Source organism: Myiozetetes cayanensis, unplaced genomic scaffold (genome assembly GCF_022539395.1).
Source record: "Myiozetetes cayanensis isolate MyiCay16 unplaced genomic scaffold, myiCay2020 scf2-11, whole genome shotgun sequence".
NCBI lineage: Eukaryota > Metazoa > Chordata > Aves > Passeriformes > Tyrannidae > Myiozetetes > Myiozetetes cayanensis.
Window position 1 is genome coordinate 223,837 of NW_026087411.1, and position 16,775 is coordinate 240,611.

Sequence of the window (16,775 nt, forward strand, 5' to 3'; positions counted from 1 at the left end):
GAGATGAAGGCAGCTGCAAGGCAGTTGCCAAGTTATGGAACGTGTCCACAGAGCGGTGGAATCTCCCTCTGCTGCATCTTAAGTACAAAACAGATAATTAGAGGGGTCTCCGGATACTTGGCAACCAAATGGATGCTCACTGGCATCATGCCTTTAATATGAGGTAGAAGTGGTTCATGTAGGCTTCATTTGGCATTAATGAAAAGCAAATCTTACATAATGCATAAAAACCTGACCCGCTAGTTTCTAAAATACTTAAAGAGCTTATTTCACAAATGAGGTGTGAGTGGCTTTTACTTAGGAGTTTGTAATGCTGTATTAATGAACTTGTTGTCAGCTATGACCTACAGAAGATGATGGCTGCATCTCAGCCATGAGGCAGTGACAGTGACGCTGAGGTGAGGGAGCACCCGGTGCAGAACAGTGAGGGTGGCACAGGAGGAAAGGTGTGAAGGGTCCTGTCAGAGGTGCTATCATGGTGCCAGTCACTTCCTAAAAGGTACCCTCTGAAAGGCTGTGTTGCTCAGCCATTCCCTTCTCCTGTTTCCTGCCATACGTGTGCACTGAGTTTGCTCTCCAGGGGATTTTGCTGAATTGTAGTGATAAAGGAATGTTTTTCCCAGTGCTGGAATGCAGGTAGGATTCAGTTTTCACTTAAGAAGGAAATGAGCAGTCTATGCATGGATCTGTGGTGATCCAGACCTGTGTGCTCTCAGGCTGTGGTGGTGGGGGCAGGTGGTGTTGCTGTCCAAGAGGCTGAGAAAGCCTGAAGAAAACCAGGAAAATTAGGAATGCTCTACACAAAGTGGCAAAGCTTCAACAACAACAGGTACTGATAGGCCATAGGACATGAAGCTGCCAAACATGGAGCAGGAATATGGGAAGGGTTAGGGTTAGGTTCCCTTTCCTTGAGAGGCTTTGGAAAATCCACCCAGAAACTATAAATGTGGATAACAGCCCAGGATGTTTCATTAGCTGCTCTCCTCAAACTGTGACTCTTACTCTTGTGTTGCATTTTGTATATTGGCTGTACAACCCAAATGCTCAAAAATATTTTGAGCTTCATGAACAGCATTCACTTATTTTGAAGTAACCATTTAGCTTTTTCCACTGAAGTTCAATTCTCACATCTAGATGCTGTTTACATTAGGCTGAAGGTGATTTATTAAGCAGTGTCATTCAATGAGACTGTAAGCAGAAACTCCACATTGGACTGACTATTTATTGACCCAATGCTAATAAATCTCACAATATAACAAATAAATCAAGAAAAAGAACATAATTTGATGTTTTTGGCATTATTGTTAAAAGGACTAGGTAAAGAGATAAACCTGTTACTTATGGGCTGGATAATCAGTGATTATTTAAACATGAAATGCATGCTGCATAGAAAAGCTGGTTTTAACCCAGACTCTCCAAAATGAGGAGTGCTTGTTCATTAAGAGAAACATTAGAATGCCCTGCTGCTGTCTGGAGTCTGCTGGATCCCACACCCATTAGCAAACTGGGATTACATTGAAGGGATTCCACCTTAGGCTTCTGTTCATCGTGCAGACGGTGAGATGTTTTTCTGCAGGGAGGAAAAAGGCTGGAAAGGAACTGTGGCAGGTAGTGAGCATGGATGAGAGGGACTAGTGCTGCTCTGTACACTCTGCAGCCTAATTAGAGGGAAATGCACGTGCTTTTTAGAAAGAGAGAGATGGGACTGGCAAGAAGAACACGTGAAGGGATATCAAAGCACTAACGGCTTTCTCGCTCCCGAATTAACCACTAACCCCACGGTGCCCTGGTACAGCTGTACTTACAGACCCAATCAATACCAATGGCTGGAGAGCAGATATTAATGGAGTTCTAAAGGAGCAGCTAACTTGCCGATGAAAAGCCATGTTACTAAGAAACCCCACGGCCAAATTAGTAAGTAAAAGCTCGTCAGCTGAACACTACCACATTAATTTGCAGTCAAACCTTGCTGATTCATCCTAGCAATTATGCAAACCCTTATGAATGATTAAACTCTGAATCCATAAACAGTTGCAGGAAAGCAATCATACCGCTGCACACAGCCTATCTGATGATTTTGTACGTCAGGTTTAATTTCCTTTTAATTGTTTTCCATAATGCATTACATATGAAATAGTTCTATGTGAGAAAATGCAGTAAGCCTGATGTCAGGGTCAGCCACAAAGTGCTCAGACAGAGTGTGCAGACAGCAGTGCTTCTGTGTCAGCTGTAAAGAGCACAGAGTTTAGAAAGTTTAAAGAGGAGTCCAGTGGAAATCACCTACACCATAACTGCTATGATCTGGTGAATAATCTCAACTTTACCTAGTGCCAGTGCTGAAATGACGGAGAGTCTCTCCTCAGGACACTTAGAACAGGAAAGGGCTGCAGTATCTCAGTGCCAGGATCTACCTCTGGGTACGGTGCTCCAATGTAACGTTCCCAGGATATTAAAAACGCAGCAGACAGTGCTGTTTTATCAGCCACGATGGATCACCAGTGCTGGCGGAGAGAAGATGCTGGCAAGCGATGCACAATGTCACCCCTGACGTCAGCAGGCCCCTGCAGCAGCCCCAGGGAGCTTTGGGTCTGTGCCAGGGGGAGCAGGATCGTCCTCAACAGGCTCTGGATTCAGTGGCCATTTCTCTGGAGCAAGAACTGCGAGAGCAGTTGCCCTGCACTCTGGTTTGCCATTGCAGCTGCAGGAAAGAGGGCTTGTAAATCACAGCTTCTGACCCAGTCATCTTCCAAAGAGAAGACAGTGTGGGTTCTGTGAAAAGTGGTAAAGAAGCACAGGCTTTGTTTCCAGGATTTCCTTCAGTCCTGAGCAGATTCACTTTGTGGAACTGCCCAGTGGAGTCAATCACAGATTTGTTGTCCATAAGACTGTTTTAACAGGAGTAAAGCACGTGGGCAAACGGGTGTTCAGGGAGCAGAACTGCAGAGCCAAGAGCTAAAGGTGCTTCTTGCTACAACCAGGGCTGCTGGTTCAACACTTGCTTGGCTGTTCAGCAGTTGTAGGCAAACATTAAGAAGTTGCAGGCATGTTATGCCCTTTGTGCTGAAGAACGATACTCTCAGGTGGTGCTCTAGGGGATTTTACACAAATTGGTCCTGCTTTTTACCTATGTAAACCTGCATAAAGCTGTCATTCGAAATTATTGCTCAGATGATATTGGCAGGAAATGCTCAATGGTTTTATTTTATATTTTCCTTAAACTAACACTTTATGATTCCTGGTCTGACTATCCAAAATACATCTAAAAATATTCTGTACCTTTTACTGGAATCACCATGTCTTTGTAATTAAGAGTCTTAAAAACATCCACTGTTGTCTCCAAAATAATGTATCTTAGGTGCTTGTGTTGGAGAAAAGACTTTTGCTGATCTGCAAGCTGTAGTTGGGAAGTATTGTCAATATGACCTGGAAATTAAAATTGTGCTGCATCCCATCCCTCTACAGTACTTTACTCTCCCTACTCCTGGGAAGTGGAATTCCCTGCTCTGTGTAGGCACTCCTGGCATAATTGTGTTCCACTTGAGCCTGTGTCAGGTGAGCAGCTTCCATTTCCTCTGTGCTTGTCCTGCTGGGTTGGTCCCTGGGGTCTGTGCAGCAGCAGGCTTCGCTGCCTGACTGGGCCCTGCACAGGGAGCTTTTGTCATCATGTGCCAAAGGCACCACCGAGAAACTCTGCTGCCATAATCCACCAAAGCCATTCAAGATTAAGGGATCCAAATGTGCTAGGGAATAACTTTGCATGTCCTGAGGTCTGAGGATTTGAAAATGGACAGTATCTTCCAGATGTAACTGGTATAGCCTGTTTTGAGCATTACGTTTTCTCTTAAAAAAAATTCAAACCCAGGAAAATGGACATCTAGCTTGAAAATTGCCCATGTTGTACAAAGTGTTGGAAGCTCCAGAGAGGAAAGGAGACTCTCCACTCCTTACAGATTAGCAGGAGCTTTAATTGATCAAAGACTGCTTATACTGACTATGAAAAAGCCATGTGTGCTGAGGGCACAGCAGTGACTAGAGGGATACTGGGTTTAAGGGGATGGAGGGCAGGGCACTGGTGAGTTGTGGCCAGCTTTGGAAGGAAACAAATGAGATTTCAAGAGGTCTGTATTAAGGATTGTTTAGAGGCATTTAATGAGAGTTGCAAACAGATTCAACCCACTTCATGGGCTGTCTTCCCCTGAGTATATGTGTGCTGGAAGAGTGGGGGTAGCAGGGATGTGAGGAGTTCAGTTTGGGTTTGTTCTTTCCATAAAAGCTCTGAGTAGCAGAAGAACAGCCAGAGACACAGCATCCTCCACACCTGTAATCATGGACATGCCAGTCTGCAGATGGATTTTTCAAAGGCATTATCACAAGGTAAAAGGAGCCCCTGGTGGTCTAGGGGTAAAGGCGCCGCGCTATCACCGCGGAGACCCGGGTTCGATTCCCGGTCAGGGCCACTCCCGGGCAGGTGGGGCTCGTTAGCCTTAAAGGCAACCCACCTACGTCCTAAGGACCTCGCTGCCACCGTCCAAGCTCGCTTGGCCCCGGCAGATGAACCTTAGGATTAAAGGGTGGGCTCAGTTCCGCGCACACTGTGTCTCACCTAAAAAATCCAATGCGCAGGCTGGAAGGAGTAAAGACCTTCCCCGGATCTTCGCTTGCGAAGACTGGCCATTATTATCACAAGGTGCCACCTGCCCTTTGAGTCTTGGAAAATGCCACCTTATCCTGGTCTCACTGCAGGGAGAAGCAGCAGCATGTGTCCCTGCTCAGGGGTCAGTGTCAGTCCAGAGCTGATCAGCTCTCTCCCAGAGCTGGTCCTCTTCCTCTGCCAGGCCTTCCCTGTCACAAGGTTGTAAATTATTTTAAAATAACTGCAATTACTGATCTTTTTTAACTTTATACCTTACTCTTTGTTTTGTTCCTGTACAAACCAAGTGTGTTATTCTGAAGGTTTTTCCTTCAGTTTTTAAGACTTTCTGGCTTTACACCTTGCCGCTGGTGCTCTATCCTGTGCCACCAAACCTGACAGTCAGCAGGGTGGGGTGGGGTCCTTGCTGCTAGGACATAGAACCAGCTTCCACAAGAGTAGAGGCTTCTTCTCCAAATGTGGTGTGTTCCTGCAAATGAGAGTGACTGTAGGCAGCTCTTGGATGGACAGCCACATGCACGCACACTCCAGTTTTGCTCGCCAGCAGTGCCCAGCTCTGTTCATTTCCTTTACACCTTTTACAAGGGGAAGGATTCTGTGTTTTTTTTGCAGGACACCACAAAATATTTCCTTCCTCCTTGCCTCTCATCTAATGTAGGCTACACCTCCCCAGTGAGGCAGACCAGACTTTAAATATTGTTTGTCAGTGAGAGGCAAGAGCAGCTCCTTAGCAACGAGAAGGATGTCGCTCGTTGTCTTCTGGAGGAGCCTGTTCCCTCCCGCTCTGTCAGAGACGCCTCCCTGCCACGCTGCCCTTGCTAGAAAGGCTTCCAGCAGGGATCCCTGCTAGGGGGTGACCAAGTTTGCACACCCCTTATGCTCCTGGCAGCATTGTCATCTTGTACGTATTTAGCCTGATGGCTCTGGCAGGTTCTGAAAGACTAAACGGTGCAAACACATGTGGCAGATGCCGTTCTCATGCTAGCAGAGGAGCCTCTGAGCCCCTGTTGGGAGCCTGCCAACTCCATCTCGTACACTGAAGAGCATTAGACTTCGAAGCCTTCCCCAGCTCGCCCTGAGGGACTGCTGCTGAAGTGGTAATAAAATTCAGAATGAAAGTCAACTTGTTGGTTTGGATTCAAATGGGTGTTTTCATTATTAAACTTCCCTTTAGCAGCCATATGTAGAGCTGCTCTCTCAAAAACACCATGTGGCCCCTGAGAAAGGTGATTTGAACTGAAAAGATAAATAGATGAAAGCACAGAGCTGGCAAAGAAAGCACCTTGTTTCCGTGAGGTGAATCTCCAAATCCCCCTTGGAGGGTACAGCTCTTCAGGTTAAGGAAAATGAAGGGAGACTGGGAGCTCCTTCTGGCAGCCTGTTCAGAAAACATGAACAAGGCATTCTCTGTTCCCTAAAAAAGGACATTTTATTTGCATTAAATATTCCAAATGGGGCAATGAATTTCAGGTTTTGAGCTCCAAATCTATGAATATTGACAGGAATGGTTAAACTCATGGTTATGAATGGAACTAGTAATGGTACCAAGAATACATAGCACCCCTGAAACACTGATAAACAGCATTTAATGCAACACCTCAGTGAGACAGGTGAGCACCTTAACTGAGGTAAGGCAGTTGGAAGGTATGCCTCGATTGAAAGAGAAATCACCTTCTCAGAGTTACAATTAAAATTAAGATGCCAGCTTGAAGACAAAACATTTGGCTACTGGAACATGGCTTTTAGCAGGGCATATCAGTAAAAATAGAGTCTTTAATTACCTTAATGTATTCTTGTATAACACTCCCCTTTCTCTTTGCTATCTGATATCAACAGTGAGTTAAAGGCTTGTGTTGGATGGGGGTTTTCTTCCAAAATTAAAGGGGTTTTAGATATTTAAGGGATATTGTGTTCTTGTCTAGCTCTCTGCACACATTTCAGGTGTGCAGTTACTGAAATAAAGATCCTTGAAGCTGAGCTCATCCTTTCTAACCTGCATATCCGAATGAGCCAGCAGCTGAGTGGTGGTAACTCCTGGGGTGGGCAGCATTTGTGTTTGGAATAGTGTCCATAAATATTTATACTGTGAAAACACCTCTGGGAGACAGCCCTGCTGTGCTGGAGGCTGTGCAGATTCTGAGGGGCAGCCCCAGCCAGCCTGGCACACAGAGAGGAAGGGGGTGCAGGGACAGAGAGGGGCCGAGCACGTGAAAACCCAGCCAAGCTGTGCCAGACACGCAGAGTGCTTTTAATGGCACAGGAGAGCTGAGGTGTAGTTCAGAGCAGGGGGGGGAGATAAAATCCACAGAGAGGGAACTGCACATCAGATCTCTGTAGACAGAATTATTGAACTCGTGTAGCACTGTTTAAGTTGCCTTATCCAGATGATCTTTTAGGGACCACACAGCTGGACCAGGAGAGCATTTGTGTGCTCCTGGGGCAGTGCCAGGCTCCTGCTGCCATTCCAAAGGCACAAGTGTTGGACACAGCCATGCAAATGTCCCCCTCTCCCAACTTTCTGGGTGACTCCGGTAACATCTGCTTGGTCATTACAGGGATGAGCGCGGGGCACCTCCTGACTGCAGTGAGCATTAACAAGAATTACACACGCGCATCTCGCCCGAGCTGTAAAAATTATCGTTCATTATAAAGAGAAATAAATCACAGCTTTGCAATCTGGCTGCCTCCGGTTATATTTACAGCCGTGAGGTTCTACATGGAGCCATGTCCTCTCCATCCTTTCCCTCCTTTTTCATGGAAGAATGCTCTTGTAAATGCTGTCACTGAAAGAAAAAGTTACAAGAGCTTCCTCCTAGAATCAGTTCAATTTAGCTTCATCAGAGTAGCACAAAGAACATATTGCAGCGCTGTGGTGGCCTGTTTTTCTGGCTTTTATTAATCCAGAAACCTTAATGATGAACAACATTTGTGTCATTGTCTACACAAATTTAATTTGTTTATGCAGCAGTTCAGTTAATCCTGCAATCTGCTTTTCTCAAATGAGGACAGATAATGGAGACACCGTTCTTTACAGGTCTTCAGGCTTTTAAATTCTGATAAAATCAGGATTCTTCACTGGGTCTTGCCACAGCTCTGAATTAAGCCACTTTAAATGTAATTACTGAAGCTGGCTGTACATCAGGAACATCCATTAAAAGAATTGATTGACCATGCTGTTACAGGAGGCGTTTTATGAACAAACGATCACGATGGGTCCAGAACTGTAATTTATAAAGGCAAAAAAGCAGGTAAATACTTTATTAGTGGTTAATGAGAGGTTCACAAGATAACTAAATTTCTTCTTTTCTACCCAGCTACTTCAGGGAACCTTGGTCCATGGCTATCTATCACGATCGGTTTATTGATCTCCAGAAGGAACTGCGCCAAATCCTGATGTCAGAACAGGTAAGAAGAACGACCGCCGAGTGCATTTTATTATTTAGGTAATCTGTTAGTGTTGTTCACTTTGGTTTCTTCTCCCATCTTTCTCCTGAAGCTTAATGTTTCTGTTTAGCTCTCTCCTCGGGGAAGCCTGAGCAGACTGTGTACCTCGCGGAGGGGGGGGCAGGTCACCAACTGCAGCACATTATTCAGTTTTGTTGTTTGGGCATATTCTCAAATCTGCCAGTAGAACTTGGAAGTTACTTTGTTTCCCTTCACAGCATTTTTGCATTATACCTGCAATTTAGTGTAACTACACAGTGGAATGTGGAGGCTGGCTTGTGTATCTATCCCCTTGGGTTTAGTAGTGTTCCCTAACAGGAACTTGCTACAGCCCATCCTACACCTGCTTCAGCTGAGCCCGTGGGTAGGTTTTTCATTGTAGCCCAAAGAGTGAAAGCAACTGGCTTTTTCAGTGGTGTGTGGATCTCCTGAATAAGGGTGACATTGAAATGTTTGCTAATGCTGTTTATAGCTTTGGCATTAGCACCATAGACAGAGGCACAAAGTCTCAGTAGCCTGTAACTTCGCCTGCCCAAACTGCAAAGCCACTGCACTCTGTGGCTGTTAATGGCAGGTGTCCAACAGCCCCCAGAGCTGCCCCCTCCACCCCCTGAGGAACTTCTGGCTGATTCCAAACAGAATTTGAGTTCTGATCTCTGTGTTTCCACCTCACTACCTGGGACCAGCCTACCCTCCTCCTGCTCACGCTGCTTTTGCCTTTGTTTAACCCCCCACGGTTCCTGACGGTAGCCGTGAGTTTTAAGTACGTGCTCACAGTTTTTAACTGTGCAGAAAACGAACAGAACTGAGTGTTGATGGAGGCAGGGTGACAGGAGGAAGGGAGGTTGTGGAGCCCGTGACCCACCCAAACGCTGTACCTGTGCTGCCGTGTCCCAGCTGCAGCCACACGCACACTTCCAGAACGGTTCCAAACAATTTGCTTCCTGTTGTCCTGACCCAGAAAGTGCCTTGGTGCAATTTAATTTAGATTCTCTTGAAAGACATCTGTAAAAGAAAATGAGATTCAGAATGGAGGGGCCTGATGTGGTTTTTTTGCCATCCTTCAGTTGCATTTCGCATGCTCTAAGTGTGAACAACTTCAGAGAGAGGGGAATTGGTGCCCTACAAATTAAGGATTCACTTGCCTTACTGTGTCCTTATGGTAGCAGTCCTGACACGCACAGTCTCCCTGCACAGACTGGAAGCAGCTCTGTGAGTCAGGATTGCTCACATTAATGTAGGTGATGTATCTGCATCTGAATGCAAATTAGGGGGGTTGGTTTTTATTTGGATTCTTTTTTGCAGCGATTTTTACTATATTTACTAAATATCACATTTATGTGTTTTCATTGGGTGTTCTTTCTGGGCACATTGCCAGATACAGATTAGGTACCCTGTGCTTATGGAATCTCTCTTAAATGCCTTGGGACTGTCTGTATTTCTATATGGAGTAAAGGACTGTCTTTGCTTCCGGTTGCTCATATTCCAGCTCACTTAAGCATGCAGAAAAATTAATGATGAAATGTAAAAATGAGGGAACACTCCTTCGAAAGAGACATTTAAGAACTGTGAATTTAAGTGAACAGGACTCAAGACATTTCTGGTTACAGTGTCTAGAGAAACTGGAAATCAGTATCATGCAATAGGGGTAACATTTACAGAAAGGTTTGCTGGTAGAAGCAATAACTGCATAGAAAACCCAGTTGTGGCAAGGCCAGAGGCGGTGCATTGAGCCTGTGTAGATACTGTCACCAAGGCTGCCCTCGCTGCGCGGGGCTCTCGAGGGGCCTCTGGCGCAGGGCGTGTTTACCCCTCGGGGATCACAGCCATGTGTTTGTGCCGCCGTGCGCGGCTCCGGCGATGCAAACAGGCAGATGGCAGGGCCGGGGTCTGCACCTCCATCAGCTGTTGGAGGCTGCCGCACGCCGAGGGCACACGTGCCGCGCCAGACCTTCCGGAACAGGCACTTATCCTCCGTCAGGAATAATGTCCTGCTTCTCTGGCTGCAGCTGGGGCTGCAGACTGGGTTAAAAGCCACAGTAAATTGAGCATGGGGTAGGGAATTCCTTCAGCTAAACCCCTCGGACAGCCTATGTCCATGACAGCCGGGGGACTGCCCGCAGGTTCGGTTCCACACAACCCTTTCATCTGCATCGTGTCACTTGGGAGGGAGGGATGAACAAACAGTCCAGCACCACCGGCCCCAGGGTGCGCTCGGTGCCACCTGTGCGAGCCCCACTCTGTGCTCACTGCCCACTGCATCCGGGCCCCGACACGATTTCGGGCCGTTTTCGGTCCAAAACGCCACGCTCCACGTCACCGGTGCGTGCCCCGAGCCCAGTTCGGCCTCTGATGGCTCTGTGTTACAGGTGCCCGGGCAGCCCCCTGCCGCTGAGCGCAGCCCCGGCCCGCTCGCCCTGCTGGAGCCCATCCTGCGCTTCCTGCGCCGCCACCGCGCCCACCTGCCCATGTACGCCCCGACCGACACCTACGGACCCCTGCGGACCCAGCCGGTGGCAGGTGAGAAATGGGGGAATGGGGGGCGGTGTGTAGCCCTGAGGTGTGTGAGGCACGTGTTCAGTGTGCAGTCCTGTCGGTGAGGGGCCTCTGGGTGTGCAGCCCCATTGGTGAGGGGGCTCTGGGTGTGCAGCCCCAGTGTTGAGGGGGTTCTCGGTGAGCAGCCCCAGTGGTGTGGGGGCTCTCGGTGAGCAGCGCTGTCTGTGAGGGGGTTCTCGGTGAGCAGCCCCAGTGGTGTGGGGGCTCTCGGTGTGCAGCCCTGCCGGTGCGGGGGTTCTCGGTGTGCCGGCGCGGCGGGGGGGCGGCGGCGCGTGCCCGCGGGCCCGCAGCTGTATGCTAATGCTCCGCGGGCCGCCCGCCCGCCCCGCCCCGCCGCACGCCTGTCCCACCGGGCGGGCGGGGCGGCCCCACGACCCCCGCCTGGCCTGGCCCGGCCAGAGGTGTCCGGGAGCGGCGGCCCCCGGCGCCCCCCGCCCCCTCGCTTTGTGCCGGGAAGGTCGCGCAGCTTTATGCTAATGCCGCGCACAAAGGCGCGCGCGGGGGGGCCCCGCTCGCTCGCGTGCCGCCCGCGTGCCCCGCGCCCCCCACAAAGGGCCCGGCGGGGGGGGCGCCGCCCGCACGCGCCCCCGGCCCCGCCGCGGCCCCCGGCCCTGCCACCTGCGGGGCAGCGCCCGCCCCCCGCGCGTACCCCGCGCGGCCGCGGACAAAGGGACACCGCAGCGGGGCCCGGCCCGGGGGTCGCCCCGCGGCGGCTGCACCTGCCGAGGCCGGGCCCGTGGGACCGGCACTTCGCGGCCCCGGGCGCATCCTCGGGGGCTCCGGGCGTGTTTGCTTCGACACCGACTTTGGCGTGCGGGAGCGGGTGGAGCAGGGACCCGCCGCACGTCCCCCGCTGCGCTTCGCACCCAACGCGCGGCGGGGACCGCAGGTCTCGCGTAACAGGTTCGGGTACCGCCGGGCCAGGGCTGCGGCGCTCCCGCCCCGGTCCCGCAGCAGCTCGGGCTTATTCCGCTCTCGGAGCTGCCGGACTCGGCCCGGCGCCGACGGCCCGTTCGTGATTCCTCCCGCTCGCTTAGACCCGTCGTTGGGCACCTGCTGCCCAGACGGGCAGCACCCCCGGCGGGCAGTCCCGCTCCCCCTTGTGCCACCGCCGCCACGAGCGCCGCTTTCGCCGCCTCCTGCGCCGAGCTCCCCGCACCGCGGTGCCGGCCGCCCCGCGAACAGTGCGCGCTGCGGGCGCGGCCGGCGCTGTGTGCCGTTCCCAGCTGGCAGGCGGTGCCGGTGGCGGTGGCAGTGTCGGTGGTGGTGGCGGCGCGGGGGGCGGCACACAAAGGCCGCGCGTGCCGGGCGGGCGGGGGCGGGGCCGGGCGTGTGCCGGGCCGGGCTCAGGTGCGGCCGCGCCGCCGCTGCCGCCGCTGATTGGCCGGTGCCGCCGCCGCCGGCCCGAACAATGGCCCCGACCCGCTTAAAGGCGGCCGCGGCCGCGCCGCGGGCAGAGCGAGGAGCCTCCGCCGCGGCCACCGCCGGCCCGGAGCCGGCGCCAAGATGCCCCGGGGCTTCCTGGTGAAGCGCAGCCGGCGGCCCACCCCGGTGTCCTACCGGGCGCGCTGCTGCCGCGAGGCCGCCGCCGGCCCGCCGCTCCCCCGGCGCCGCCCCGCCGCCCGCCTGCCCCGCCGCGCCGCCGCCCCCGCCGCGGGACTCGCCGCCGCCCGTGCCCTTCGGGACGCCCGATGCCGCCGTGCAGGCGCTGTACAGCCCCACGCGGCCCGTCAGCAGGGACAAGTACCTGGAGCGCGGCTTCAGCTTGGGCTCGCCCGTCTCGGCCGAGTCCTTCCCCGCCCCGGCCGTGCCCGGCACCATGGACCCGCTCCTCTTCGCCCCGGCCGAGCTCAAGCTCTGGGCCGCCGCCGGCCACGTCGAGCCGCCCGCCGCCCACCCCGGCCCCGGCGGAGCCCCCGCGCCGCCCGCCCCGGCCGCGCCGCCCGTCTCGGGCCGCCCGCCGCCCAACAAGCGCCCTCCGGGCGCGGCCGAGCCCGGGCGGCACAAGGCCCCGTCGGGCAAGAAGACGAAGGCGATCCGCAAGCTGACCTTCGAGGACGAGGTGACCACCTCGCCTGTGCTGGGGCTGCGCATCAAGGAGGGCCCAGTGGAGGCGCCGGCCAAGGCGCGGGGCGGCTGCGCCCGCCCGCTGGGCGAGTTCATCTGCCAACTCTGCAAGGAGGAGTACGGAGACCCCTTCGCGCTGGCGCAGCACCGCTGCTCCCGCATCGTCCGGGTGGAGTACCGCTGCCCTGAGTGCGACAAGGTCTTCTCCTGCCCCGCCAACCTCGCCTCCCACCGCCGCTGGCACAAGCCGCGCCCGCCCGCCGCCAAGGGTGGCCCCGAAGCGGCCCGGGCACCGGCCGCGGCCCCGGGCCCGGCGGAGGAGCCGCCGAAAGAGGCGAGCGGCGGCAGCGGCAGCGAGCGGGACACGCCGAGCCCCGGCGGAGCCTCGGAGGCTGGCTCCGAGGAGGGGCTCTTCGAGTGCCCCCGCTGCGCCAAGCGGTTTCGCCGGCAAGCTTACCTGCGCAAGCACCTGCTGGGGCACACCGCCCCGGCCCCCGCGCCCGCCCCGGAGCCCGCCGCCGAGGAGCCGCCCGCCGCCGAGTGCCGCCTCTGCCCCGTCTGCGGGGAGACCTTCCCCAGCAAGAGCAGCCAGGAGCGGCACCTGCGCCTCCTCCACGCCGCCCAGGTCTTCCCCTGCAAGTACTGCCCGGCCACCTTCTACAGCTCGCCTGGCCTCACCCGGCACATCAACAAGTGCCACCCTTCGGAGAACCGGCAGGTCATCCTGCTCCAGGTGCCGTTGCGTCCCGCCTGCTGAGCCGCCCGTGCCTTCCCCGCCGGCCCCGCGCCGCTCCCCCGGGGCCGCCACACGATTAGCTTTAATATGGCTTGCGACCTGCTGGAATCTGGCTTTACACTTACCTTCCCGGGGTCTCTCCTTTTTTTCTTTTTTTCTTTTTTTTTTTCTTTTCTTTTTCTTTTTTTTTTAATTCTTTTTTTTTTGTTGTTGTTTTCACTCCGTTTTTTATCGATGTGAACAGATCAAACTGCTCGAGAGAATTGAGCATTTCCTTTAGTGTAGCCACAAATGCCTTGACTCTGCTGTTGATGGTCTCCAGAAAATGCTGTAGAAACTGCCTTAACTGTGACATGCCAACTTTCTGTTTCTGTTTGTTTTGCCCTTACTAAGGTAGCTCATGAGTTGACTATCTGTATATGTTGGTTTGAGTAATTATGTTATTTATTCGTTATTTATTTATATTAATTATGAAGATTGACATTATTTGATTGCAGATATTCTAATGTGCTTTTTTTGTCTCCCCGCCTGCCATTTCACTGTGCGTTTTAGAAGATCTTTTTTTCTAAAGGGATCTGCTAAAAAGGTTTTAACTTTTATACCTAGAATAACACATGATCTTAACCATTTTATCCCGTGCAACCAACAGCTCTTACTTTTAGATGCAATCTCTTTTTCTACACACATTATTTTCTTAACTGTTAGCTATTTATAGAGTGCTTCGATAGAACTGTTTCAACTGTATAATTATTTACTATTCAAATAAAATATTTTCAAATTCAAGCGTGCCCCCACCCCTCCTGCTTGTCCCTGCCGGGCTGGCCCTGGGGGCTCGGGGGGGCTGGGGCCCAGCTCCGCAGTGCAGCTGGCAGGGAGCCTCCGTAGGCACCAGCCTGCTCCGTACCGTTTGATGAGATTAATTAAAAAGGAATTACTGGGAGGAGGAGAGCAGGGTGCAGTGTGGCCAGTGCAGGGGAAGGCTGCCCTGCTCAGCCAGGGGTCCCCTGGCTGTGGGCTGGAGCCCCAGCCCTGCCCCTGTCACAGCTGGCACCGGGCACAGCCTGCCCTGTGCCCTGCTGCTGGGGACCTTCCCTGGAAGGTGTTATAGGGAGAACTCGAGGTGGGGCAGCACCTGTGAGTGGAGAACTTGGAGATATCCTTGCCTGGGAGGGCTGTGCTGTTTGCTGGGTGGCTGCCCCGCGTGCTCGGCACTGAGGTGTGGGGTTCAGGGGCTCGGTGGCGCGGCGGCAATCCTGCTCTGGCTGTGAGCTGTGGAGTCTGGCACACGGAATGCCAAGCGTTTGTGTGCCTCCTGGCAGGGCTGGAGCCTGCTCCTGCCTGGTCCCTCGGCCCTGCTGTGGCACTTCTGCAGCATCCTTCAACAACCATATATATATAGGTAGCTCTTCAGGGCTTGCGTCTGTATGTGGGAATCACGGGGCTTTGGTCAAAAAGTAGTTTTGTAAGTTTTTTAGTGAAAAGTGATGTAGTATCAGTGTAAGTGGGGAAGGTGTGTGCTGGGTCTGTGAAACCCCTCTCACAGACAGCTGTTGCAGTGCACCTGTACCATCTCTCCCTTTGCCAGCAGGAGAAGCCATGGAGCCAACTCCACGGCATGTGGATCTGCTTGGCAGCCCCGAGCAAATCCCTGCTCCCAGACTGGTGTGTTAAGGGCTGAGCTGCTGCAAGGGCTCAGCATGGGCCTTGGGGCTGCTCCGTCTCTGGGGTGGTAACACCTTTGAGGTTTTGGCTCATGGGAAGAGTTTTCCAACCTGTTCCTGCCATCTTCTCTCACCTAAAGGCTCCTGCCTGAGACTTGGCTGGTTCACTGTGGGAAAGGAGCTTCCCGTAGGGAAATTTCCCAGGAATTGTCTGGGTATTTTTTGATATAGCAAAGCTTGTAGAGAAAGAAAGTCTTTCCAGAGAAAGATTTTTTTTTTTCTTGTTTAGTCAGGCTAAAATGCACCAGTGCAGGTACACTCCTGATGTCTTGATTCCTAGGAAACCAGCTTGGTTATGCCAGGGCTGACTTCAGGCCTCGGCAAAGCTGTGGTTTTAGCTGTGAATCGATATACTGGAAAAGACCATGGCCTGAGAGACACAGGCAGCAAAACATGCCTGGCAAGAGGTGTGGTTTTGCTTTTCCTGGCTTCCCTGGCCTTGGAAAGCCCCAGATCCTGGGCTGTCGCAGACGGTGTCGCAGCTGTCCGTGGGCTGGGCTCTCCGGTCCCCAAGGGGACTTTGCCAACACACGTGGCCATCCTCTCGGGCCACTGGACACTGTTTCTAGGGCAATGCCCAGTGCATCCTCACCCCAGAGCTCCATCCATGCCATCACAGCAGTACTCCTGATGAAATCCATGCTCGAAGCCTGTGGCACCAACAGGCTACAAAACAACAGCTTCATACCGGTGTCCATTTCCTAATAGTCAAGTAATCCATGTCTGTCCCTGTAAGAATCAGTTAAAAATTGTTGGGGCCAGAAGAATTCCCCAGGTTTGTAAAACTGCCTTGGTAGCCATTGGCAGCAATGATGTATTGTTGTCTTCTGCTGAAGATTGCAGTGGAAAGCGTGATCAGTGGAGATTCCTGTGTTAGGGAGGCGTAAGGAGAGGTGACAGTGGAGTACTTTAGAAATGGCTCTGTTCGCAGTCATCCTGTAAAAACTGTGGAATTTGCTTTTGGCTCACTGGGCTGCAGCAGCCTGGGCAGAGCTCCTGAGCCTTTGTCTCTGCAGCCTTTCTCCCCTGCCTGCACTGCTGGGGCTTTGTGAGGGTGAGCACCGACTGCCCGGGGGGTTTTTGGAGAGGGTCCTTGTGAGGGTGAGCACCGACTGCCCGGGGGGTTTTACAGGGAGCCATTGGCATCCCCATTTTGCGTCTCTTGCCACTCTGATAGTGAAGGGCATCGCCCCACCACAACAGCTCACAAAGCCACCTGCTCACACGAGCCCCCTTTGGGCAGTATTTTGGGAAGGGATCTGTCCCTACCCCTCACCAGCTCCTCCCTTGTGCTGTCCCACTGCTCAGGCCCGCAGCACTGGACCTCTGGTGGGCTCAGCTCTGCCTCCTCCTCTGTGCTGTGAGCCCCCCAAGCCCACCTGTAGCTCGGTGGCTATGCCAGGAGCCCGGTGCCGTGGCAGAACCCGGAGCTCACCCAGCGCTGCTCACAGCAGCTCCTGGGAATGCAGGTGTGGCCTGGTGGGTGCCATGTCCTCGCCATCCGGCAGCACGGGCAGCCAGCGCCGAGCAAACAAAGCCTCCTGCTGTCAGCTAGCAAATCAATTGCTGATGGCTCTCAGTGCCTCCAACAGGAACAGGT

At 53.2% G+C, this 16,775-nt stretch overlaps 3 protein-coding genes across 4 annotated transcripts in view; 2 read left to right on the forward strand and 1 right to left on the reverse strand.

Moving 5' to 3' along the window:
• The window catches only part of CFAP61 (cilia and flagella associated protein 61), a 91,040-nt gene that overhangs the window by 70,491 nt on the left and 3,774 nt on the right, over positions 1-16,775 (forward strand). For both annotated transcript variants that reach the window (XM_050315758.1, XM_050315759.1), the window contains 2 exons: positions 7,966-8,056; positions 10,465-10,615. In XM_050315758.1, coding sequence (XP_050171715.1) covers positions 7,966-8,056; positions 10,465-10,615 — 242 coding nt within the window. The remainder of the gene's footprint in view (positions 1-7,965; positions 8,057-10,464; positions 10,616-16,775) is intronic.
• Positions 7,891-13,858, reverse strand: LOC126640189 (uncharacterized). Its single transcript, XM_050315775.1, has 2 exons — positions 13,580-13,858; positions 7,891-9,100 (listed from the first exon to the last, which is right to left on the reverse strand). Exons 1-2 carry the CDS (start codon positions 13,807-13,809, stop codon positions 8,407-8,409), a joined length of 924 nt encoding a protein of 307 aa, XP_050171732.1. The 5' UTR covers positions 13,810-13,858; the 3' UTR covers positions 7,891-8,406.
• INSM1 (INSM transcriptional repressor 1) lies at positions 12,063-14,237 on the forward strand. Its single transcript, XM_050315773.1, is given in 3 exon segments — positions 12,063-12,126; positions 12,129-12,223; positions 12,225-14,237. Coding segments are annotated over 3 exon segments (1,410 nt in total). The 3' UTR covers positions 13,476-14,237.